Raw genomic sequence first — 19,981 nt, 5'->3', positions numbered from 1 at the left:
TGTAGCTCTTCAGTGGGAAATATCGTATTCATTTACCTTCTACCTTGGTTTATCTCACCTTGTTTCATGACATCATACAAATACAGGAGGCAAATCAATTCTTTGAGCACGCACAGATTTCGAAAAGCTCTAAATTTTTCCGTGCCTTTCCTCTTTCACAAAGCCCTGTGGGATTTTCCTTTCAAGTATTTAATTTATTTTTCAATTTCTATTCAATCTAATTCCATCACATTCTCGGGCAACGTATTCCAGACCATAAAACTCATGTTTGAAAAAATTATCTTTCCCTCCTGGGTTTGTTTAGCTAACTGTCATAAATGTGTTTCCTCTGGTTACAGCTGCCTACGGACGTTGAATTGGGCCATTTTAATTCTAATCACCATCAACATGAAGGTGAAAAAAAAATTTAAAAAGCCATGATGAGTGCTATGCTGTATCTATGCCAGTCAATGTGTCATAGGTAGCAATCTTGCCTCGGATTCAGAAGGTTCTGGGTTCAAGTCCCACTCCAGAGTTTGAGCACAAAAATCAAAGGTTTTTGCTACACTCACATCATTGAGCTCTCCATTGGAGGAAGAGTGACATGTGGGCCTTTGTCTGATCCCCTGAGTTGGGTACATGCAATCTCATGGCTGTGAACAGCAGCAGCATTATGGTTAATATTCATTGCTGAATCAACATTACAAAAACAAGTTCTCTTGAGTGTTATCACATTGCTGGTTCTGGAGCGTGCTGAGAGTATATTGGGTTCCAACGTCATCACAGTTTGGAAAGTGTTTCGTTGGCTGTAAAGCAATTGAAATCATTTGGTGGCCATGAAAGGCATTTTTCCCCCTCCCCGAATTGGGCACTCATTTATATTTTCCCCCCATTCCTTACTTAATCTACCCCACATGCAGTTACAGGAGGGCTGTGTTGACACACCCAAGATGCATCCACAATGGAAATGTGACAGCCGGTAGACAACCATTATCATTCATTCCTGCAAGTTTCAACGTGAAAAGCATTTACTCTGGTGGAAACGCCAACTTTCCAAAATATGGTTGTTAGTTTATGTTGTGATGCTCAAAACAGTCAAAAATCCAACTTTACTCTGCACAAATAACTTTGTAGATTATAATCCAATCTTCTGTTTCGCTCTTAGACTCTTACCACAGCTTTCTCCAATGATCCAATTTGAAGAAGAATCTGACAGACAATTAAATGTACATTATACCTGTACATACTTTACTCAAAGAATGGTCCAATAAAATAATTCCAAAATAGGTTTTGGGAATCTGTGAAAGGGATAAGTGAACTAAAAGTTAATGTGATCACCATTTATTGCTTTGAACTAAAATTGTCTAAAAACACCTAACTCATGCATCTGCAGAAATCTCGGGGTTCAATGAAAACAGTAAATGCAACTTTGATTTTGCCATCAAGATTTCATGGTTCGGAATTGACCCCTGGCATTAAGCATGACGCCTGATTTTCCAAAATGCTCCTTACTATGTTTAAAAAAAAATGACAAATGCAACAAAAACAGAAACTGCTCGAAAAAGCTCAGCAGATCCGGCAGCATCTGTGGAGAGAAATCAGAGTCAACATTTGGATCCATTAACCCTTGCTCAGAAACTACAAATGCCCGGGCAGTCAATGGATGTCAGTATCTATCCAACAGAACTGCAGATGCACTCAAACTAGATACTACAAACATGCCTATTTCAAAAAGAGGAATTTCCTGAAGGTATCACCTGATCAGCCACCACAACTCCAGCAAGAGGATCCGGAGAGTAACCTTGCTTTAGCATGTATTAGAGTTTCAGAGAGTCTTCTGCCAGAGTTACATTGGCTGAATTTCTAATGAAATTCCTGGTCATTTTGTTTAATTGACGTAAGCACCACAAATTGGGCGTATATGCATCATATTGAGCAGGAACCAACTGCCCTGCCATAAACATCTCCCCAACTCCAAGGCAGTGCAGCCCAGATTAATAACTTAACAGTATGGGAAGAATTCAACCATTAGACTTTCCTCTACTTTTTGACTATGCAACACCTTTCACTGGAAATCCACTCATGGTGGGAAATAGTAAAACAACCGAAAGTTGATGCAAGCATTTAAAATGAAAGAGTACAAACCAGTGGCCAATGTTTTACGCTGAGATATATTAAACAGAACTTGAGCTTAAATCACTCTGAGCGATCTTCTCTGTTCTGAAATCCTGCCAATTAAATTTTTTTGGTAAAATCATTCCTCCTTAAGGCATTAATGAATTAAAAATTTAAAAAATTCATGCAGGTTATTAGGATGAAAAGCCTTTTAGTAACTGAAGATTTCTTCACTGGGCTTTTAGTAAAGGGGCATACTCATTGCTTATGAAAAGACATCAATAGTAATTATTGTCTCTTACCCGCCTGTTTTTCTAGCAGCATTTTCGAAAAACTTGGCTCTGGAAGCAACCCTAAAAATTAAAACAGCAAAGTCTATGAATTCCCTTGCAAAATGTGAACTATCATAAATCCTACAGGAAAGTTTATAACTCTGTGTTCCAGTGACTGCCTGCTAGAATTGCACTCTCGCTCGAAAGGTTAATAGTAGTTATGAAGTTGTTTGTCTTGGTGGTGTAAGTGAAATGGATGTCTTCTTTAACATGCAAATCAAAAAAGGTATATTTGTCCAAACAGCTTGAGAAATAATCACGTTCATTAAAAAGCACAGAATTTTATCACAGTTGTGACAATTTTGGAGAAACAAAAGAGTTTAATAGTTGTTGCTATGAACTGGCATTATGTTGCCTACCCAGGCGCCAAGGTGTTGCTTACCTAGAAACTGCTTGTAAAGGCAATGTGTGGGCCAAAGAAAAAGAACAGTCTGCAATTTCTTTCAAATAAATGGTTTTAATTTTGTTGACCCATTTAAACTGAAATTCAAAACCCAAAAGCAAAAAGAAAATCCACAAGATCAACACAATGATTTAGCTCCATGTGTTAAATGGCAAGCACAATCAAAAGTCAGCAAGTACTAGTGACTTGCCCTAAGCAAAACGGAGCAGAGGCAGACTGGAGAGTGGTTAAAATTGTTTCGGTGATAGCAGGAACTGCAGATGCTAGAGAATCTGAGATAACAAGACATGGAGCTGGCTGAACACAGCAGGCCAAGCAGCATCAGAGGAGCAGGAAGGCTGATGTTTCGGGCCTGGATCCTTTTGGAAGAAGGGTCTAGGCCCAAAACGTCAGCCTTCCTGCTCCTCGGCCTGCTGTATTCATCCAGCTCTACACATTGTTATCTCAGACTTGAGTGTGTGCAGGTCACAACATAACAAGGGAATGGAAGCAAAGCTACAGCCAGCCTCTTTTTCTCTTATGCATTAGCTAATGCATGCAAAGGTGGATGCCATTTGTGAAAGGGGTCCACCACGGATGCCACAGCCACTATTGTTATTTAGCTATTCAGCTCATTCAGGATAGGCACCGGCCCAAGCAAACCCCAACATCAATCAATAGTTTCAGAAGACAGAGTTAAGTGGAGGCAGGAGAGGAGGCAAAATGAGGAGAAAAACAAAAAGGTTTGGTGGTGTAGTGAGTTGATCGACACTAACCTTTCACTTTTGGCACCAGAATTCCAAATCAACCCACACATATTTCGTGAAAATCTGTCAATTAGGGCATCGTATGAAATAAACTGGACAAATTTCAATCCCCTTCCTATCGTGCTAAATAGTACTTCCATGATGTCCATGACACAGTGAAGGACTATACTCCAACTACATTGAGAAATGGTAAACCTCATTGGAAAAAATAAAAAAGAAATGCTTAAAATAGTCTCTGTGGGGGCTTACTTCTTGACATACAGTGTTCATATAAGCCTAGAACACCCATTTGGTTGTGACAGCTATGAATAAATTAGATTTGCAATGGTCCTTGAGCTTCATTACTGCTACATTCAAAATTCTAGTGAATCAATGGGCAGCAATTAAACAGTAAAAAAAAACCTTTGATTACACCATTTGATTCATTAAAAGTGCAAGATGAGCACGAAAATGGCACAAAATAAGACTGAGCCCTATTTAGGTTTTAATTACAAATCAGCAGGAGAATCTGCAGCAATACCACTTCAGGGTGAGGCCCGAGTTGATTTGGGATATTGTCTTGGCATTTCCTCATGGCCAGCAGCAAAATGGAGCAGAAACAGGCATTGAAGTCGATGTGGACTTAAAAGAAAGACCGTGAGCCATTTGCATTAAAATTCCATCCCAGTCCCAAAAAAATATAAAAACTGGCCAAAGATATAATCAAAGTTAGAGATTCAGAAGGCTGTCCGCAAAACTAATACAAATGGATTGCCCGAGGTTACATCCACTAACCTAGCATGGCCAGACTAGCAGAGTGTGTTGTCGGGAAGTTTTAATCCTGTAACTGATACAGAATCCGACAATATGAAACAATTGCCAGTTCAATCTGCTTATAAAATGGAGAAATTTTTCCTGAGAGCACATCTCTAACCAAAATTAAACTTCAACATGGGAGAAATATCTTGGCATTCATCAGTCAAAGTTAAAAACTGTGTTTGTACTAAACCTGAGACAGATCATGACAAATAATTTTCTGTGAAAAGTAAAAATAACCAACTTTCAGATAATAAACAGCACAGTGCTTTAGATGCCAAGTTCTCATTGCAAGGGTTAAAACCCCAGCTTTCTGTAAAAGGTCTAGCTTCATTTAGGAACAATTTCAATGCAACATATTGGCAAACAGACCCGTATTCAAAAGAATTAGATTATAAACAGCTTTGTGATATTAGCTATTATTTTTCTTCAATAAGTCTACTTTCTATTTAAGTCTGTCTGTGCAACATATTGTTGTTTAGAGGGAATAAGGCTTTAATCTGCTTGGGCTGTGAAGCCAATGCGTGATTACCTTGATCTCATGATATTTCTCTATGTTTTATGACCTTTCTTCTGAAATTAGAGACAAGGAAATCTCCCATATGAACAGCAAAGGGCCATTTTGGCCTTGGACCCTCTTCTACCATTTAATGAACTGATTTTTGATTTGCAGTTTAACTTGAAACTAGACAGTTTGGAAAATACATGCCAAATCTGAAGTTTATCTATTTATTCCCTCACTACTGCCAACTCTCAATAACCAGAGGTGCTTCAACATTGTTTAACTCTCTTCACTTTGCCTTATTTCCAATTGCTTGCTTTTCTCATCATCTGATTGAATTAGTCTCTCAGACCATATTTGTTAGGGTTAATTTAAACTCGAGAGGTTTTTTTTAAAAAATCAGCAGAAAAGTCTTTAACAGCAAAATCCACAATTATCATCTTAATGAAGAGAGAGGAAAAGGAGATTTAATTCCAGGAGAGTGGTAAGGAATTCCAGAATTGTGATAACAGATCAACGTACTTACTATTCTCACAGTATATTAAACGCACAGTAAAAAGCTTGTTCAATACCTCAGCCAGCAGAACTGAATGAGAGGTTGTGCTGTGAAGCGGTATGGTCCCCACCCACCCAGAGTTAGAAGTCAGTCAGGAGCCCTCCCACAATAATACTGTTTACCTAGCAGCCACTTCATGCTCGACAACGGCTCATCAGTTTATGCAAGACTCCGGCTGAAGTAGTCCAGCCTTAAACAGCTGCCCCCAACTGATCTGCCTGGCAGATGTGCAGTCCCAGCAATGCTGGGGAGGGCAGGTAGGTGATGAGCAGGTCACACGCTGCATTTTACAAGCACTGCCCACCTTCAAATGTCGCCCCAAGTTCAGTGTCCAGTCTGTGCCCAATTCAGATCTCCTCTAGAGATCCCAATTGCAAGGTCCTTAAGAACAAGCCAGAGCCAACAGGGAGAGGGACATTGTGTCCGACCTCCCTGCTTTGCTTTGATTCTAATGATCCCTTCTGAAAAGCCAGGAGAGGGAAAAGAGACAGATGGGTGGGGAGTGAGGAACAAGGAGGGGGAAGAGAGAGAGAGAGAGATAGAGAGAGAGAGAGAGAGAGAGAGAGAGAGATAGAGAGAGAGAGAGAGAGATAGAGAGAGAGAGAGAGAGAGAGAGAGAGTGTGTGTGTGAGAGAGAGAGAGAGGGGTGGGGGTTGGGAGAGAGAAGACAGGGTGAGAGAGACAGACAGACAGAGGAGAAAGAGAGAATGAGAGAGTGAGAAAAAGAGACAAAGGATTCACTGGGGCTATGGGTTTTCATGACAAAAAGCAAGGGTGGTTGTTTTTGAAGCTACACTTCATTGCAAGCCAATGACAAGATAATGCGAGAAAATTGTCAAGAAAACAGGAGAAACAAAAGCACAATGTTTACACAGAAGATGAAGTATCTTCCGTGCTAGTGGACTGCTCTGCTTTCAGCACTGGAGTAACTTTATCTCGACAAGGAGGATCTGGTGGTCTCATGGGAGGACGTTGCAGGCCAGAGGAGGTCTTCTCCTGATGAGCTCGCTGTACATTAACATTACTATAATCACCTGAGAAAGGAAAAAAGTAAAATTATTGCACACTGACAAACAACATCCAATCACTGTGCAATTATTGCTTTCACGAACAGAGAAACATGTTCTGGGAACAGAAAACTATAGATGCTCTCCGGGGAAAACCTGTTGTTAATAGTTAAATCTGTTTCCTTAAATCATGAGTTTCCCTTAATTTCATCTGCAAAATAAAAGCAATCCTTTCCCTGGATTTAACTTAGCCCCATTGTTAGAAGTTATGGTTTAGTTAATTATGAAAAGCTTTGTTGAATAGAATAAAATGGTTAAATGTGTCCCTTTCCACATGCAAATTTTCCTCCATTGAAAACAGTTTGTGGGAGATATTGTCGTCCTTCATGAACTCAGCTGCTTCAACCAGATAAGTGTTTCCAAGCATGGCTATGGTTAGTGATCAATATGTTTCATCTCCATTTTGAATACTGCCTTTCATCAGATTGATAAAGTATCTGCTTTCTAACACAGATCACTGCTCACTGTATTCCCACATCAGCCCAGAAAGACTCATAGCTCCCCCATCACCAACAACCAAGTTTAGCTTAAATCAAAGTAATGATTAAATCTCAGATTCTTCTGATTTCATCGGCCTACTCTCGACTCAAAGATGATGTCCACTCAGGGTCATGACTTCCTGCTGGTGGTCTTCACAGGAGTGAACAGCCAGTGTGGGTTGGCAGATAGAGGCTGATGGGGCAGAATGTTCCATGAGGTACGGGGATCTACAGTGCAAGATTTGCTTCCTTTCCTTCTCTGTGAGCATGCTGACTGATCTGAGTTCTGAGGAAGGGTCACTGGACCCAAAATGTTGACTCTGATTTTTTGCTTCACAGGTGCTGCCACACCTGCTGAGCTTTTCCAGCAATTTTCTTTTTGTTCCATCTTTAATGAGTTTGGACTCCAAGCACAATGCTGCTTGATGAACAAGTTGACACAATCTGAACAATTCGTCTTTCCTATTCTGAATGTTACACCTCAAAGGATGGATCTGTACACTTTATAATTCCTGAACTATAATGGTTATAACCACATTCAGCGCAAAGAGAAATATCATACACACATTAATGCCCCTCTGCTTTCCCTCGTTTAGGTTTTGATTTTCTTTTTAAAAAAGATATATTTTAGAGAAAGCATTTTATTAAAACTTTTCAATAACAATAAAGCCAGCTTTCAAGATATCATAATAACGAACTTCACAAGCATCCATTGTCTTATAGCCTCTGACTTTAGAACCCAAAACATAAGAACTGTTCAGGGTGCAATACCTCCTGGAATGTAAAGAATTCCATGAAAAATTAGGGGGCCTAAATGAAGCTGGAGGGCTGTGGAGCAGCAACTAATCATACAGATAATGTGACAGTCTGAAATTAATTGTGAAGTTAACCAAGTAACTAATGACTAGTGAGTCCAGACCCATGGACCCTGGTCTATGGATACGAAGTAGTCAGTCATTCAGGACTGAGGTGAGGAGATTTTTTTTCCACCCAGAGAGAACGGTGAGCCTACAAATTCTCTGCCATAGAAAATGGCTGAGGCTGAAATGTTGAATATTTCCAGTTATAGTGCCTAGGGCGAAATGGGTCAATGCATGTGAGGCGAAAATGGAAACGAGTACTGAATAGGATTATCACCCATGGTCTTACTGAATGCCAGAACAGATTCAAAGACACAATAGCCTTTCTTTGTTACTATTATCTACATTTCTAAGAGCGTAATTATCACGGAAATATATCCACAGCCTAACCCAAATGCTCAACAGAAACATAACTTGAAGAGGCTGTCTGTGACAATATGTACTAGTTGTTGTGCTGACTACCATTTAAATGGCTAAGCAACAAATCAAACCTGCTCAGCAAACAGTTTGCCCTATGTTCCTAGTAATGTCTTGTTACTGGACTCCAATCTTTTACATCCTACCCTGGCTCATTTGATGAATTACTGGCAAACTTCTTAGGTCATGACTTGAGGACAAACGGATTTTGCATTTAATTTATTTTGTGCATTTGGGTCATGGATCTGAAATGGGAACTAGGAATCCTAAGCCAGCAAATTTTAAAACTAATTTGCTTGAACCAAATGCCCATGCAGGGGGCTTTCAACTGTGCTAGTGGAGACTTACCAAGGTCACAGTTTATACATTAAGCAAAGAGGTTGCTGTCAGCCTTAATGGAATTAGTTATCTAGTAAGGTTTAAAAGAAACTAAAATCAATAAAATCAGAATTGTAAAGCATTGAACTGGTGACTTTGAGCATGTAGCTCTTATTGAGGTTGCTGTGTACAATCTAGATCAACGTTCTCATGATAAAGACAGAGCTCTTTTTAAAACACTTAGGTTAGTATTCTCGAATAAAAATTGTTAACTAGCCACAGCTAGGACTACAGCAGTAGTACTTTACTCTCATAGCTGAATCCTGGTGGAAAATGATTGTGCAAGTAACTATGTCTTACTCATAAGTTTACTTCAGAATCCATTGCCATCATTACAGAGTTTTGTAAGCTTTTTCAAAATATTTAACATTAAATTTAATCAGGCACACAATGCAGTTTCTGGATTCTGTCTGGCAGTTATTGACCCACAGATGCTGACCCACCACCATCTGCAATTCTCCATTCAGACCCAACAACCAGTGCCTCTAGCCTTCACCAGCAACAACTATTCACTCAGAAAAAAACGCTTTTGCACTGCATTCAAAGTGCACATGATTTTTTTGGCATGGTGGAGGGTGAGGAAATATGTCTATCATGACATATCCTCTTGTTAGTGGCTGTGTTCCTTATTTTGCTGACTTCAAACATCTTCTTTTGGAAAAGTAGTAAATTTGATTCATGGGAGATGAGCATTGCTGGCTCAAATTGTCAACTACCATTCGCAACTGGAAATGGCAGAACTGTAGAGGTGAAATCTGATCCATTTGTCGCAGGATCACTCAGCTCTGTCTAGCAGTTGCTGCCTTAGCTATGTGGCACATACGTAGTCCTATATCATAGCATCACCAGATTGACATCTCAATTTCAGGCATCCCTGTTCCTGGTGTGCCCTCATGCACACTTCATTGAATCAGGGTTGATCCCGTAGCTTCTCTCACAGATCGACGTTTAATATAATTCTGTTGCTGCAGATATTTTACAGCATCTCATGGATACCCAGTTATGAGTTCCTACGTCTGTTAAAAATCTATCCTATTCAACACAGTGGAGGGTATCTGCAATTTCAGCTCCCCACTCCCTCCATTCTTAGCATTCCTATAGTTATATATTTTCACCTGTATAACACACCCGGTTAGCTGACAACCAAATACACAAATCTCACAGAAGATACTTGTAAGGCAAACCATGCATTTTACATAACACCTAAGCGTTCAAAAACTGGGAGAATAGCATCAGATCTCATATCAACGAAGGTATTGAACATCATTTTTATGGATGCAATTAGCCATATCAGGGTTTCAAATTTATCCACATGGTTTGGGGCCAAATTTACTCCACACACTCCTCTCAGCTGTTACCCTCTTCTTTTATTAAATATATACTGTACAAGGACGTCGTTACCCAATTTCTAGACTTGTGCCATCGATATTGGTTGATGGAACTAATAGCAAAAAAGGGTAGCTATTAAATTAAAACGGTGACAGTCACAGCCCTTGATGTTAGGCACATTTGACTTACTATGGCATCAAGGACCCTTAGTGAAACTGGAGACAATGGAAATTAGGGGAGCATCTCTCTTTTGATTGGAGTTATGGCTGGTACAAAGAGAGATGCTCATGTTTTTTCGAGGTCAATTGTCTCAGCTCCAGGACACCTCTGCAAGAGTTCAAGGTAATACCCTTGGGCTATCCATCTCCAGATGCTTCAGTGACCGACCATCCATCATAGGATCCAAAATGGAGATGTTCACTGATGATTGCAAAATGTTAAACACCAGCCATGGCTGCTTGGAGACTGAAGCAGTCCATATTCATTTATAGCAAGGCCTGGGCTGAAAATTGCAAGTAGCATTCATGTTGCATATGTACCAGGCAATGAGCATCTCTAACAACAGAAAATCTAACCGTCAACGCTTAGCAATAAATGACATTACCATCACTGAATTCCCTCACTATTAATATTCTGAGATTACCATTGACTAGAAATTGGACTGGACTAGCCATGTCAATGCAGTGGTTACAAAACCAGGTCCAGAGGTTAGGAAGAAATAACACGGTGGTTAGGAACCCTGCAACGGGGAACTCACCTTCTGACACCCTAAAGCCCGTCCACCATCTACAAGACAAATCAAGAGTGTGACAGAATATTCCCCACCTTTCTATGAAAGTGCAGCTCCAACAACATTCAAGAGGCTCAGCATGACTTAGGACAAAGCAGCCCACTTGACAAGCACCATATTCACAAACATTCACACCCTCCATCACCGATGGTCAGTATTAGCAGTGTGTACAAGATGCACTGCAGAAGTTCACCAAGGCTCCCTATTCAGCATCTTCCAAACCCATGGCTGCTGCCATCTAGAAGGACAAGGGCAGCAGTACAGGGAAACAGCAACATCTGCAAAGTTCCTCTCAAGCCAGTCACCATCCTCATGTGGAACCATACTGCTGATCCATCTCTGTCACTGCATCAACATCCTTGAAGTCCTTCCCTAACAACATTGTGGACCTTCAGAACATGGACTGCAGTGGCTCAAGATGGCAGCTTACCACCACCTTCTTAAGGGCAACTAGGAACAGCTAATAAATACTGGCTTAACTAGCAATGCCCACATCCCATGAATGAATAATAAAAAAAATCCAGTGAAAACTACTTCATAGAATCAAAGTTATCTTGATGAATTTCAATTTGAGTTAAAATTGTGGAAACATCTGGCCAGACTTGGGGAAGGAAAAAGCGCTACTGCTCTAGCATGTTAAGAGCAATGTTAATATTGCATGCCAGTTAATACTCTACATTATATAAAGTGCATTTACCAGCTTCAGTGTAAAACATCTTGGAAGTAGGCTTTGTGCGCAAGGATGGTACTCGAGACACATTGGCAGTGGTCTGATCAGACTGTGGCACCCCATTTATAGACTTTGATGCTGGCTTCAAACCTCCGTCTTTCATTTTCGGTACGGATTTCCCTACTTCCATCTCTGAGAGGGGCCGCCAATTCTGGTTACCTGTGGCCTGCCGAAGAGAAGATTCAGTTTCTGCCACCTTCTGGCTGCCCACACCTGGTCTAGTATTTCGCTGTAGAGGTACAGGGCTTGATGGGGAGCCCACACCACCTGTCTCTGGACTATTGGCGCCACTGGCGTCGTAGTTTACTTCTCCCACATCGTCTGCAAAACAAGAGATTGTTTAATTTGTAGAGATTACGGATTGACTGTTTTCAGCTTCAAGCACTGTACAACACAGGCGCAACAGGATAAACTATATTACGGTGAAATGAGAACTCCTCATTAGTTGCTACGGTCCAAATTCTACTTGGGATCGCGTATGCATATATCTACACTTTTCCCTACAGCCATCCTCCAAAACTCCAACAGGAAGAATTTTACAGCACTTGATGCTTTCTGTCTTTCAGCTAATGCCTGATTACTCAACCAATAAAATTTTATTCTCCCTCCACGCCTCATAGCTCCCACCACCTCACCACACCCAGAGAAATGTGAAAATATATTAAGGTAGAAAAATAAGATAATCAGATCAGGTAATGTCCCAGAAATACCTTTCAAGAAACTATGACCTCTGCACTTGGACAGATTACAGCAATATCTCCAAATGAATAGGGTTACCCAAGTAAACCTAATTTGACATGATTGTTACCCTGAATGCCAGATACCATGGAAGTGCACTAGATTCAGTTCCAACTTCATTGATAAATTAATTGACTCAATAAATTTCCACCAATGAAACCAAACTGGGATCAGTTCTGATAAACATCTGAGGCTCAACATTTTCACAACCAACCTTCCTTCCTCCCCTCCGCCCACAGAGACCTTGAAACCAAGGTGTGTGGGATTCCTCCCGTTGTTTTTTTACTGACTTCATTAACAATAAATTAGGTAGTGTAGGACTTGAGTACTGCTGAAAAAGGACAAGGTTTGATGAAGTGTTCTGTTTAGCAATCATTAGGACAGTTTGCAAGAATTACAAAAGGTGAAGGAAAACATTTTGCACTGCATGAGAAGAGTACTGATTGGTTGTCAAGTGGAATCAACTTGGGCACTCCGCATTCTTCTCATGGGGAATAAAATGTTATATCCCTTTACGCTCATAATTCTTGAAAATTGCCCTGATGAGCAAAAAACTAAAAAGCTTCAGCAAACGTTGTTTTTCCAGTCATACCCTAATCATTTTGGTCTGACCTTTACCACTTACCCGCAAGTGTGTTCCATAAGTGAGTTGGTTCGTTATGGAATAGAACACAGAACTCAATATTTTGCCCATGGCATCATGTCAATGTTACTGTGGAAACCTGCACAATTTCCTAGAGTCAGGTACCACCGTGTATGCTAGAGTTTCGCAGTGAGTCACTGCGAGCGCCAAACTGATTTGAAATAAAGTAATTTCCAGAAATACAATATTTCTACAAGAGTCTAGTAGAACTGGGATTTTCTGAGATTCAAGTTGTTGCATCAGTGCTCTTTCAACAATTCAGACATTTCCTTAGAGATAATAAGAGCTGCCGATGCTGGAGTCAGAGATAACAGTGTGGAGCTGGAGGAAAACAGCAGGCCAGGCAGCAACAGAGGAACATGGAAGTTGACGTTTCGGGTTGGGGCCCTTCTTCAGAAAAGAAACATCAGCTCTCCTGCTCTTCTGATGCTGCATGCCTTGCTGTGTTCCTCCAGCTCCACACTGTTATCTCTGATATTTCCTCAATGCGCGGATTAAACCTTTTTTGTGTGGGTGCAGAGGCAGTTGTGGGGGGTGGCTGGTGGTGGTTGTACCTAGATTATTCCAGAAAACAGAGTATACTGTCCAAATGGTAAACACATCTGTCCAAAGTCTAATTCAGATTAGTGCATGTATTCCAGACACTGATCACAGCTCCACTGCTGCATATATTTTAGCTCTCTATTTTGTTAGTCTAACATGCGTTACGGGATTAATTGGCAAAGCCATTGTTTGTTACCCATCCCGAACTGCTCTAGATTGGAGCAACTTGCTTGGCCGTTTCAGATGGGAGTCAAGATCAACCACATTGCTGTGGTTCTGGAGCCACCTGGAGACCAGATGGGCAGTTATCGTTCCCTAAAAAGAATATCAGTGAATCAGATGGGGTTTTACAATTGATTATAGTCCCATATAAGCTAAATATTGCAAATGCTGGAAATCTGAATCAATCACAGAACACTGGATAAATTCAGCAAGTCTGGCAGAATCTGTAGAGAGAGAAATTGAGTTAATGTTTCAAGTCTGGTATGATGCTTCTTCAGATCATAGTTTCATGATCACTATTGCAGAGATTAGCTTTCAATTCCACATTCACTGAATACAAATTCCACCAGTTGCTTCAATTGGAGTATTGAACCCATGTCCCCACATTAGCCAGGACCTCTGGATTACTAGTCCAATAGGCCACTGACTCCCCATGTAAATGAACACAATTTAGGCACTACCCTTCAGATTGATAAAAGAAAAGTGCTATTTCAATGAAGAAAAAAGCACACTGACTGGAACAGTTACAGAAATCCATCAAGTGCCTGACCCACGTTTTGAGATGGTCACAGTTCTGGAGTAAACAATTGGCTGTGATACTTCATTAGAACATAGAACATAGAACAGTACAGCACAGAACAGGCCCTTCAGCCCACAATGTTGTGCCGACCATTGATCCTCATGTATGCACCCTCAAATTTCTGTGGCCATATGCATGTCCAGCAGTCTCTTAAATGACCCCAATGACCTTGCTTCCACAACTGCTGCTGGCAACGCATTCCATGCTCTCACAACTCTCTGTGTAAAGGACCCGCCTCTGACATCCCCTCTATACTTTCCACCAACCAGCTTAAAACTATGACCCCTCGTGCTAGCCATTTCTGCCCTGGGAAATAGTCTCTGGCTATCAACTCTATCTATGCCTCTCATTATCTTGTATACCTCAATTAGGTCCCCTCTCCTCCTCCTTTTCTCCAATGAAAAGAGACCAAGCTCAGTCAACCTCTCTTCATAAGATAAGCCCTCCAGTCCAGGCAGCATCCTGGTAAACCTCCTCTGAACCCTCTCCAAAGCATCCACATCTTTCCTATAATACGGCGACCAGAACTGGACGCAGTATTCCAAGTGCGGTCTAACTAAAACTTTATAGAGCTGCAACAAGATCTCACGACTCTTAAACTCAACCCCCCTGTTAATGAAAGCCAAAACACCATATGCTTTCTTAACAACCCTGTCCACTTGGGTGGCCATTTTAAGGGATCTATGTATCTGCACACCAAGATCCCTCTGTTCCTCCACACTGCCAAGAATCCTATCCTTAATCCTGTATTCAGCTTTCAAATTCGACCTTCCAAAATGCATCACCTTGCATTTATCCAGGTTGAACTCCATCTGCCACCTCTCAGCCCATCTCTGCATCCTGTCAATGTCCCGCTGCAGCCTACAACAGCCCTCTATACTGTCAACGACACCTCCGACCTTTGTGTCGTCTGCAAACTTGCTGACCCATCCTTCAATCCCCTCATCCAAGTCATCAATAAAAATTACAAACAGTAGAGGCCCAAGGACAGAGCCCTGTGGAACCCCACTCACCACTGACTTCCAGGCGGAATATTTTCCTTCTACTACCACTCGCTGTCTTCTGTTGGCCAGCCAACATTCACTGCACACAAGAGGATGATTGCCCATTGGAAAGGATATCAGCTTTGCAGATTCACTGTTAATACAACAGGAAAGCTTGAGGGAGCTTGTCAACATTCCTACACCATTCCTACTCATTGGCGAACCATAACCAAAGAAAATCGATTTGTCTACAGAGCCAGTTACAGCAGCCCTACAGTACAAAAGTCAGCTAGGGAAGGAAAACCAGATTTTTTTTTGAATGATTGAGAAAAGTGCCAAGGCCCCAAGGACCAGCCATCAGAAAACAAAAATCAAATCATTAGAAAGGCATTAGTCCAAAGAGCACGCAGTTAGTGGTTAGCCTACAGTCATTCTAAATATCCTTTAGGGAAGGAAACTGCCATCTTTACCTGGTCTGACCTACATATGATTCCAGACCCACAGTAATGTGGCTGACTCTTAACTGCCCTCTGGGCAATAAATGCTGCCTAGCTAGTGATACCCTCATCCAGTGAATAAAAAAAGTAAAAAAAAAAATTCTGAGTTTCAAGATCATCAAAGAGAGAGGAGAAGCGTAATTCCAGTTGGGTGAGGCTGGAGAGAGGGATGCAATTATAAAAGAGGGCAATTTTTTAAAAGGAGGTCAGAGAGGAGGGATATGTTAAAGGTACAATGATCATTGTAGGGCCGTTCGGAGGGCGACAGTGACAGTCTCACAATGAATCTACCTTCCACATCAACCCTTTGCGGAAGGCAGCTGTCACCAGATCACTCCTGACAGTTCACACTGTGGCTCACAAATGGACATTGGTGAACTAATCTAGGTCCTTTGGGGAATGTAAACCAGATGCTAGGAATAGCCTATTCTTAATGCAAGAACTCCTGTAAATCTAAACGTTAGTCAGCCAAGATCCTTGAAGGTCACACACACAGCAGGGTATGAGAGATTTGAAAATGATGCACTAAGAGTATAGGCTTCATATTAAACGTATCCCTAATTTATCAGAGACAGTATCAGTCCAAAATTCATACAGCTTTAAATATTTTGAACTGTTTAGTACATTCTGCCCAAGCAAGGAAGTGACATCAATGATAGAATTAAGGCTGTAGAACTTGTAACCTGCATTGACCATGTGGCACTGATGTTAGGGAGCTCTGTCACTCATTTGAGAAGAAAACTGACTGGAGGCTCCGGAGCCAGATTTTACAGAACCCTCCATGTGTGTGATATTTGATCAGGATAGGCTATGATGCGCATCACAGCCCATCTGCAGGAACTTGAGGTCTGGGATCATCTGTGATGGATGGCAAATTAAAGATTTTACAATATTGTCTCTGGTATATACACAAAGTGGACAGGATTGTCTGCTCCTTGACAAACTGGGCATAACACACATTGTTACTGGTGCAATCACAAGATCACATTGCACCCAGTAAAGAGTATGTTCCATCCTTCAATCACTTTACCACCAGCACCTTGACACTCGTTACACTCTAGAGGGAACATCATGTCATTTCCCAGGAACATTAGTACCCCAACAGGCTTACTCACTTCACCCTGCAGCGGGGGGGGGGGGTGGGTGCATGTGGCCAGCTCCGTTAGATACAAAATCCTTGATACCCCGATAAATCCTACAGGTTTCTCCCGTAACCTCCAGCAGTTGAGCAGGATATGACCAACATTTTGACAGTTGAAACACAGGATTCTTGGCCTCATTTTAACCTTAACATAAAACATTCTGAACAGAGGAAGCCTCCCAGCACTTCCCTATCTCCCATGGTACTCCTTTTCCTATCACACTCCCCACTCGAACCTTTCCAGTTGGTTGGCGGTGACCAGCAGAGGGTTTCTTTGCAAATAGAGGTTTGTGGATCCGCTCGCAATCATTGGCCAGTGTGCCTGCCTGTCTGGATCCAATTACAGTATGTTCCTCTCTTTTTGGGAAGGGCATTATTCCGCAAGGAAAAATTAGCTCAGATAGGTTTTCATCAGGGGCCACATTAACCTTTCAAGTTCCCACTGCATTTGGTCACCTCCCAATGGTATGGAATTTTTGGTGGTATAGCTTTGGCTTTAACTCACATGCACTTAAAAACAGCCTCAATCTGTGGCTCTTTCCTTAGACAATAGGAAGCAAAGCTCATGCACTTTTCCTGAAAGTTTATCTACAGTAATAAAGACCAAATATTGGACTTACTGCTAATTGCTGTGCTACCTGCACATTTCTGATTCTTCAAACTTGGGAATTAAATGAGCAAACCAAGTTTCCTCCACTTCAAGACTGAGCCAGTTTCTGCACGCAACACAGTAAGGTTCTGTAACTGAAGTTCCCTTAGTTCAAACACCTTTTCAAGTCAGCTTTCCTGAAATTCTCTTCCCTCCTTGCTCTTTACTCACTTTTACAGCTCACTCACTTTCCCATTTCTATTTCCATCATGTGGACTGCAGCAATTCAAGACAACAAAGTGTGGAGCTGGGTGAACACAGCAGGCCAAGCAGCATCTTAGGAGCACAAGATGCTGCTTGGCCTGCTGTGTTCATCCAGTTCCACACTTTGTTATCTCGGATTGTCCAGTATCTGCAGTTCCCATTACCTCTGATCGCAATTCAAGATAGCTCACCTCCACATTCTCAACGGCAACTAGGGACAGGCAATAATTGCTGGCACAACAACACCCACAACCTGAACGTATTTTTAAAAATTCTGTTTTCCTTGAAATTCTAATTTCCTCTGCTCCAATTTGAATCCTTCTACCCTTTAAATCTATCCATTTCATCATCCTCAATTTCCACCTGCATGCTACCGGCCATCCCTTTGGAAATTTTGGCTTCTAATCCTAACTAACCTTCTCGCCAGAACATGTTTATACAACAGAACTTTTAAAATCCTCAAAAGTAACTTACCTTAATTTGGCCAGGAACATGTATCAAATATAAATTTACATGCTGCTGTTGCATCAAGTTCTAGAGAGTCTTTGGTGGCTTTTTTCTGCTTTAAAATTAGTCTCAAAGTGACAGTTTATCTAAACTAATTCTTTTGCTTTGTTTGTGGGTTCGAATCCCAGACTAGAGTCTAATTTGACACAGACAGACCCTGGGTGATGTTCCCTAGATTATCACAGTTACAGACTGGATCACCCAAAATGTGACACTTCAAGGTGAGGTGGGTATGAACTGGCTTCTTCCCTATCCCCCACTCAGTTGACTAGTACAAGCTTAATTAGAGAAAAGGACCCCTTACCTTTTGGCACCATTCTGCTAAACCAAATATAAATTTATGTTTTAGAAGACACCAGTTTAACCAGGCGCTCTTAGGTTAATGAGAGAATGAATTTCTTGGCTACTAAACAAGAAATGAATTAATAATGCAACACATAATACACTCAGATTAGGAATAAAGAAAAAATGTCATAAGTTAAACGATATACTGTTCAGCCTGTGTGTGGCTCACGTAGAACAGATAGTGGAACATTCTGAGGAAGGGTCACTGGACCTGAAATGTTATCTCTATTTTCTCCTTCACAGATGCTGCCAGGCCTGCTGAGCTTTTCCAGCAACTTTGTTTTTGTTCCTGATTTACAGCATCCGCAGTTCTTTTGGTTTTTATTTATCTATTTTGGGATTCTTGACTTCAACGGACTAAATGAAATCCTCTTGTCACATTTTCTTTCAACAGTTGGCTGTTTGGCAGCAACGTGAGAAAGTTCTGTTTGATTTTGACTGGCTTGCTTACTATCTGGTTTCTAGCACTCACAGCAAGAGATACTTTTTACCTGCGATGCAGGGGTTACCTGTAGGTAGTTCAATTGTCACCTTCACAACACAATAACATTCAAACCCAAGATAATAAAGTGTGAAGCTGGATGAACACTGTAGGCCAAGCAGCATCTCAGGAGCACAAAAGCTGATGTTTCGGGCCTAGACTCTTCATCAGAGCCCCTCTGATGAAGGGTCTAGGCCCGAAACGTCAGCTTTTGTGGTCCTGAGATGCTGCTTGGCCTGCTGTGTTCATCCAGCTTCACACTTTATTATCTTGGATTCTCCAGCATCGGCAGTTCCCATTATCTCTGATACAACATTCAAACCCTAGTTAGTACCATAAACTTCAGTTCACTCATACACCTTCTCCTAGTAGCACACAAACCAGTCCATTTTTGTATACTACTGGACAAAACCACCAAAGGAAAACCTACAAGAGGTGACTGTTGAGATAAGGGCGGTGTGGGAAAACCGTCAACCCCCTCATTTTCTCTTTTTATGTGTCTCAGTGTTTGAAGATTCCCTGACATTTACCATGTGCAACATTCCATGGGTCCCACACGGGATTTTTCCAGACAGCACTTAATTTGTAGCAGCCTTATTTTTTAAAAAAATACTTCAGGAATTAAAAGTTAAAACATCTGTAGTTCTTTGCAGTTTTGATCAATTGTCATGATGTCAGAATACAACAATCCTAACCATGACCACCCCACCTTCATGAATGATTAGGCTTGTTAGGTAGTAGAAAGTAAAGCTAATGAATCAGAATGAACATTGTACAAGGGGTAGAAAATGTATGGAACAATACTCCAGTAATAGAGATGGAAAACTTAGTGGCACTCAAAGTACAGACGGCACATCTGGGAAAAGTGGAACATGAAAGGGATACGTTTCACAGCATGAAATCATCTTCACGTTAAACAATTGTTACCAAGATTTTATCCCATCAATTCCCTTCCCTCCTCAGTTACCAA

General features: G+C 41.2%; 1 protein-coding gene across 2 annotated transcripts in view; it reads right to left on the bottom strand.

Moving 5' to 3' along the window:
* The window catches only part of ophn1 (oligophrenin 1), a 194,255-nt gene that overhangs the window by 28,264 nt on the left and 146,010 nt on the right, over nt 1-19,981 (bottom strand). Inside the window, exons 20-22 of one of the 2 annotated variants that reach the window (XM_048544225.2) lie at nt 11,446-11,799; nt 6,300-6,462; nt 2,397-2,447 (exon numbers count right to left, since the gene is read on the bottom strand). In XM_048544225.2, the coding sequence (XP_048400182.1) occupies nt 2,397-2,447; nt 6,300-6,462; nt 11,446-11,799 (568 nt within the window). The remainder of the gene's footprint in view (nt 1-2,396; nt 2,448-6,299; nt 6,463-11,445; nt 11,800-19,981) is intronic. The other variant, XM_048544226.2, reaches the window with a different exon arrangement.

Source organism: Stegostoma tigrinum, chromosome 15 (assembly GCF_030684315.1).
Source record: "Stegostoma tigrinum isolate sSteTig4 chromosome 15, sSteTig4.hap1, whole genome shotgun sequence".
NCBI lineage: Eukaryota > Metazoa > Chordata > Chondrichthyes > Orectolobiformes > Stegostomatidae > Stegostoma > Stegostoma tigrinum.
The sequence above is the reverse complement of the archived record's forward strand: the minus strand, read 5'-3'. Positions and strand labels throughout refer to the sequence as shown.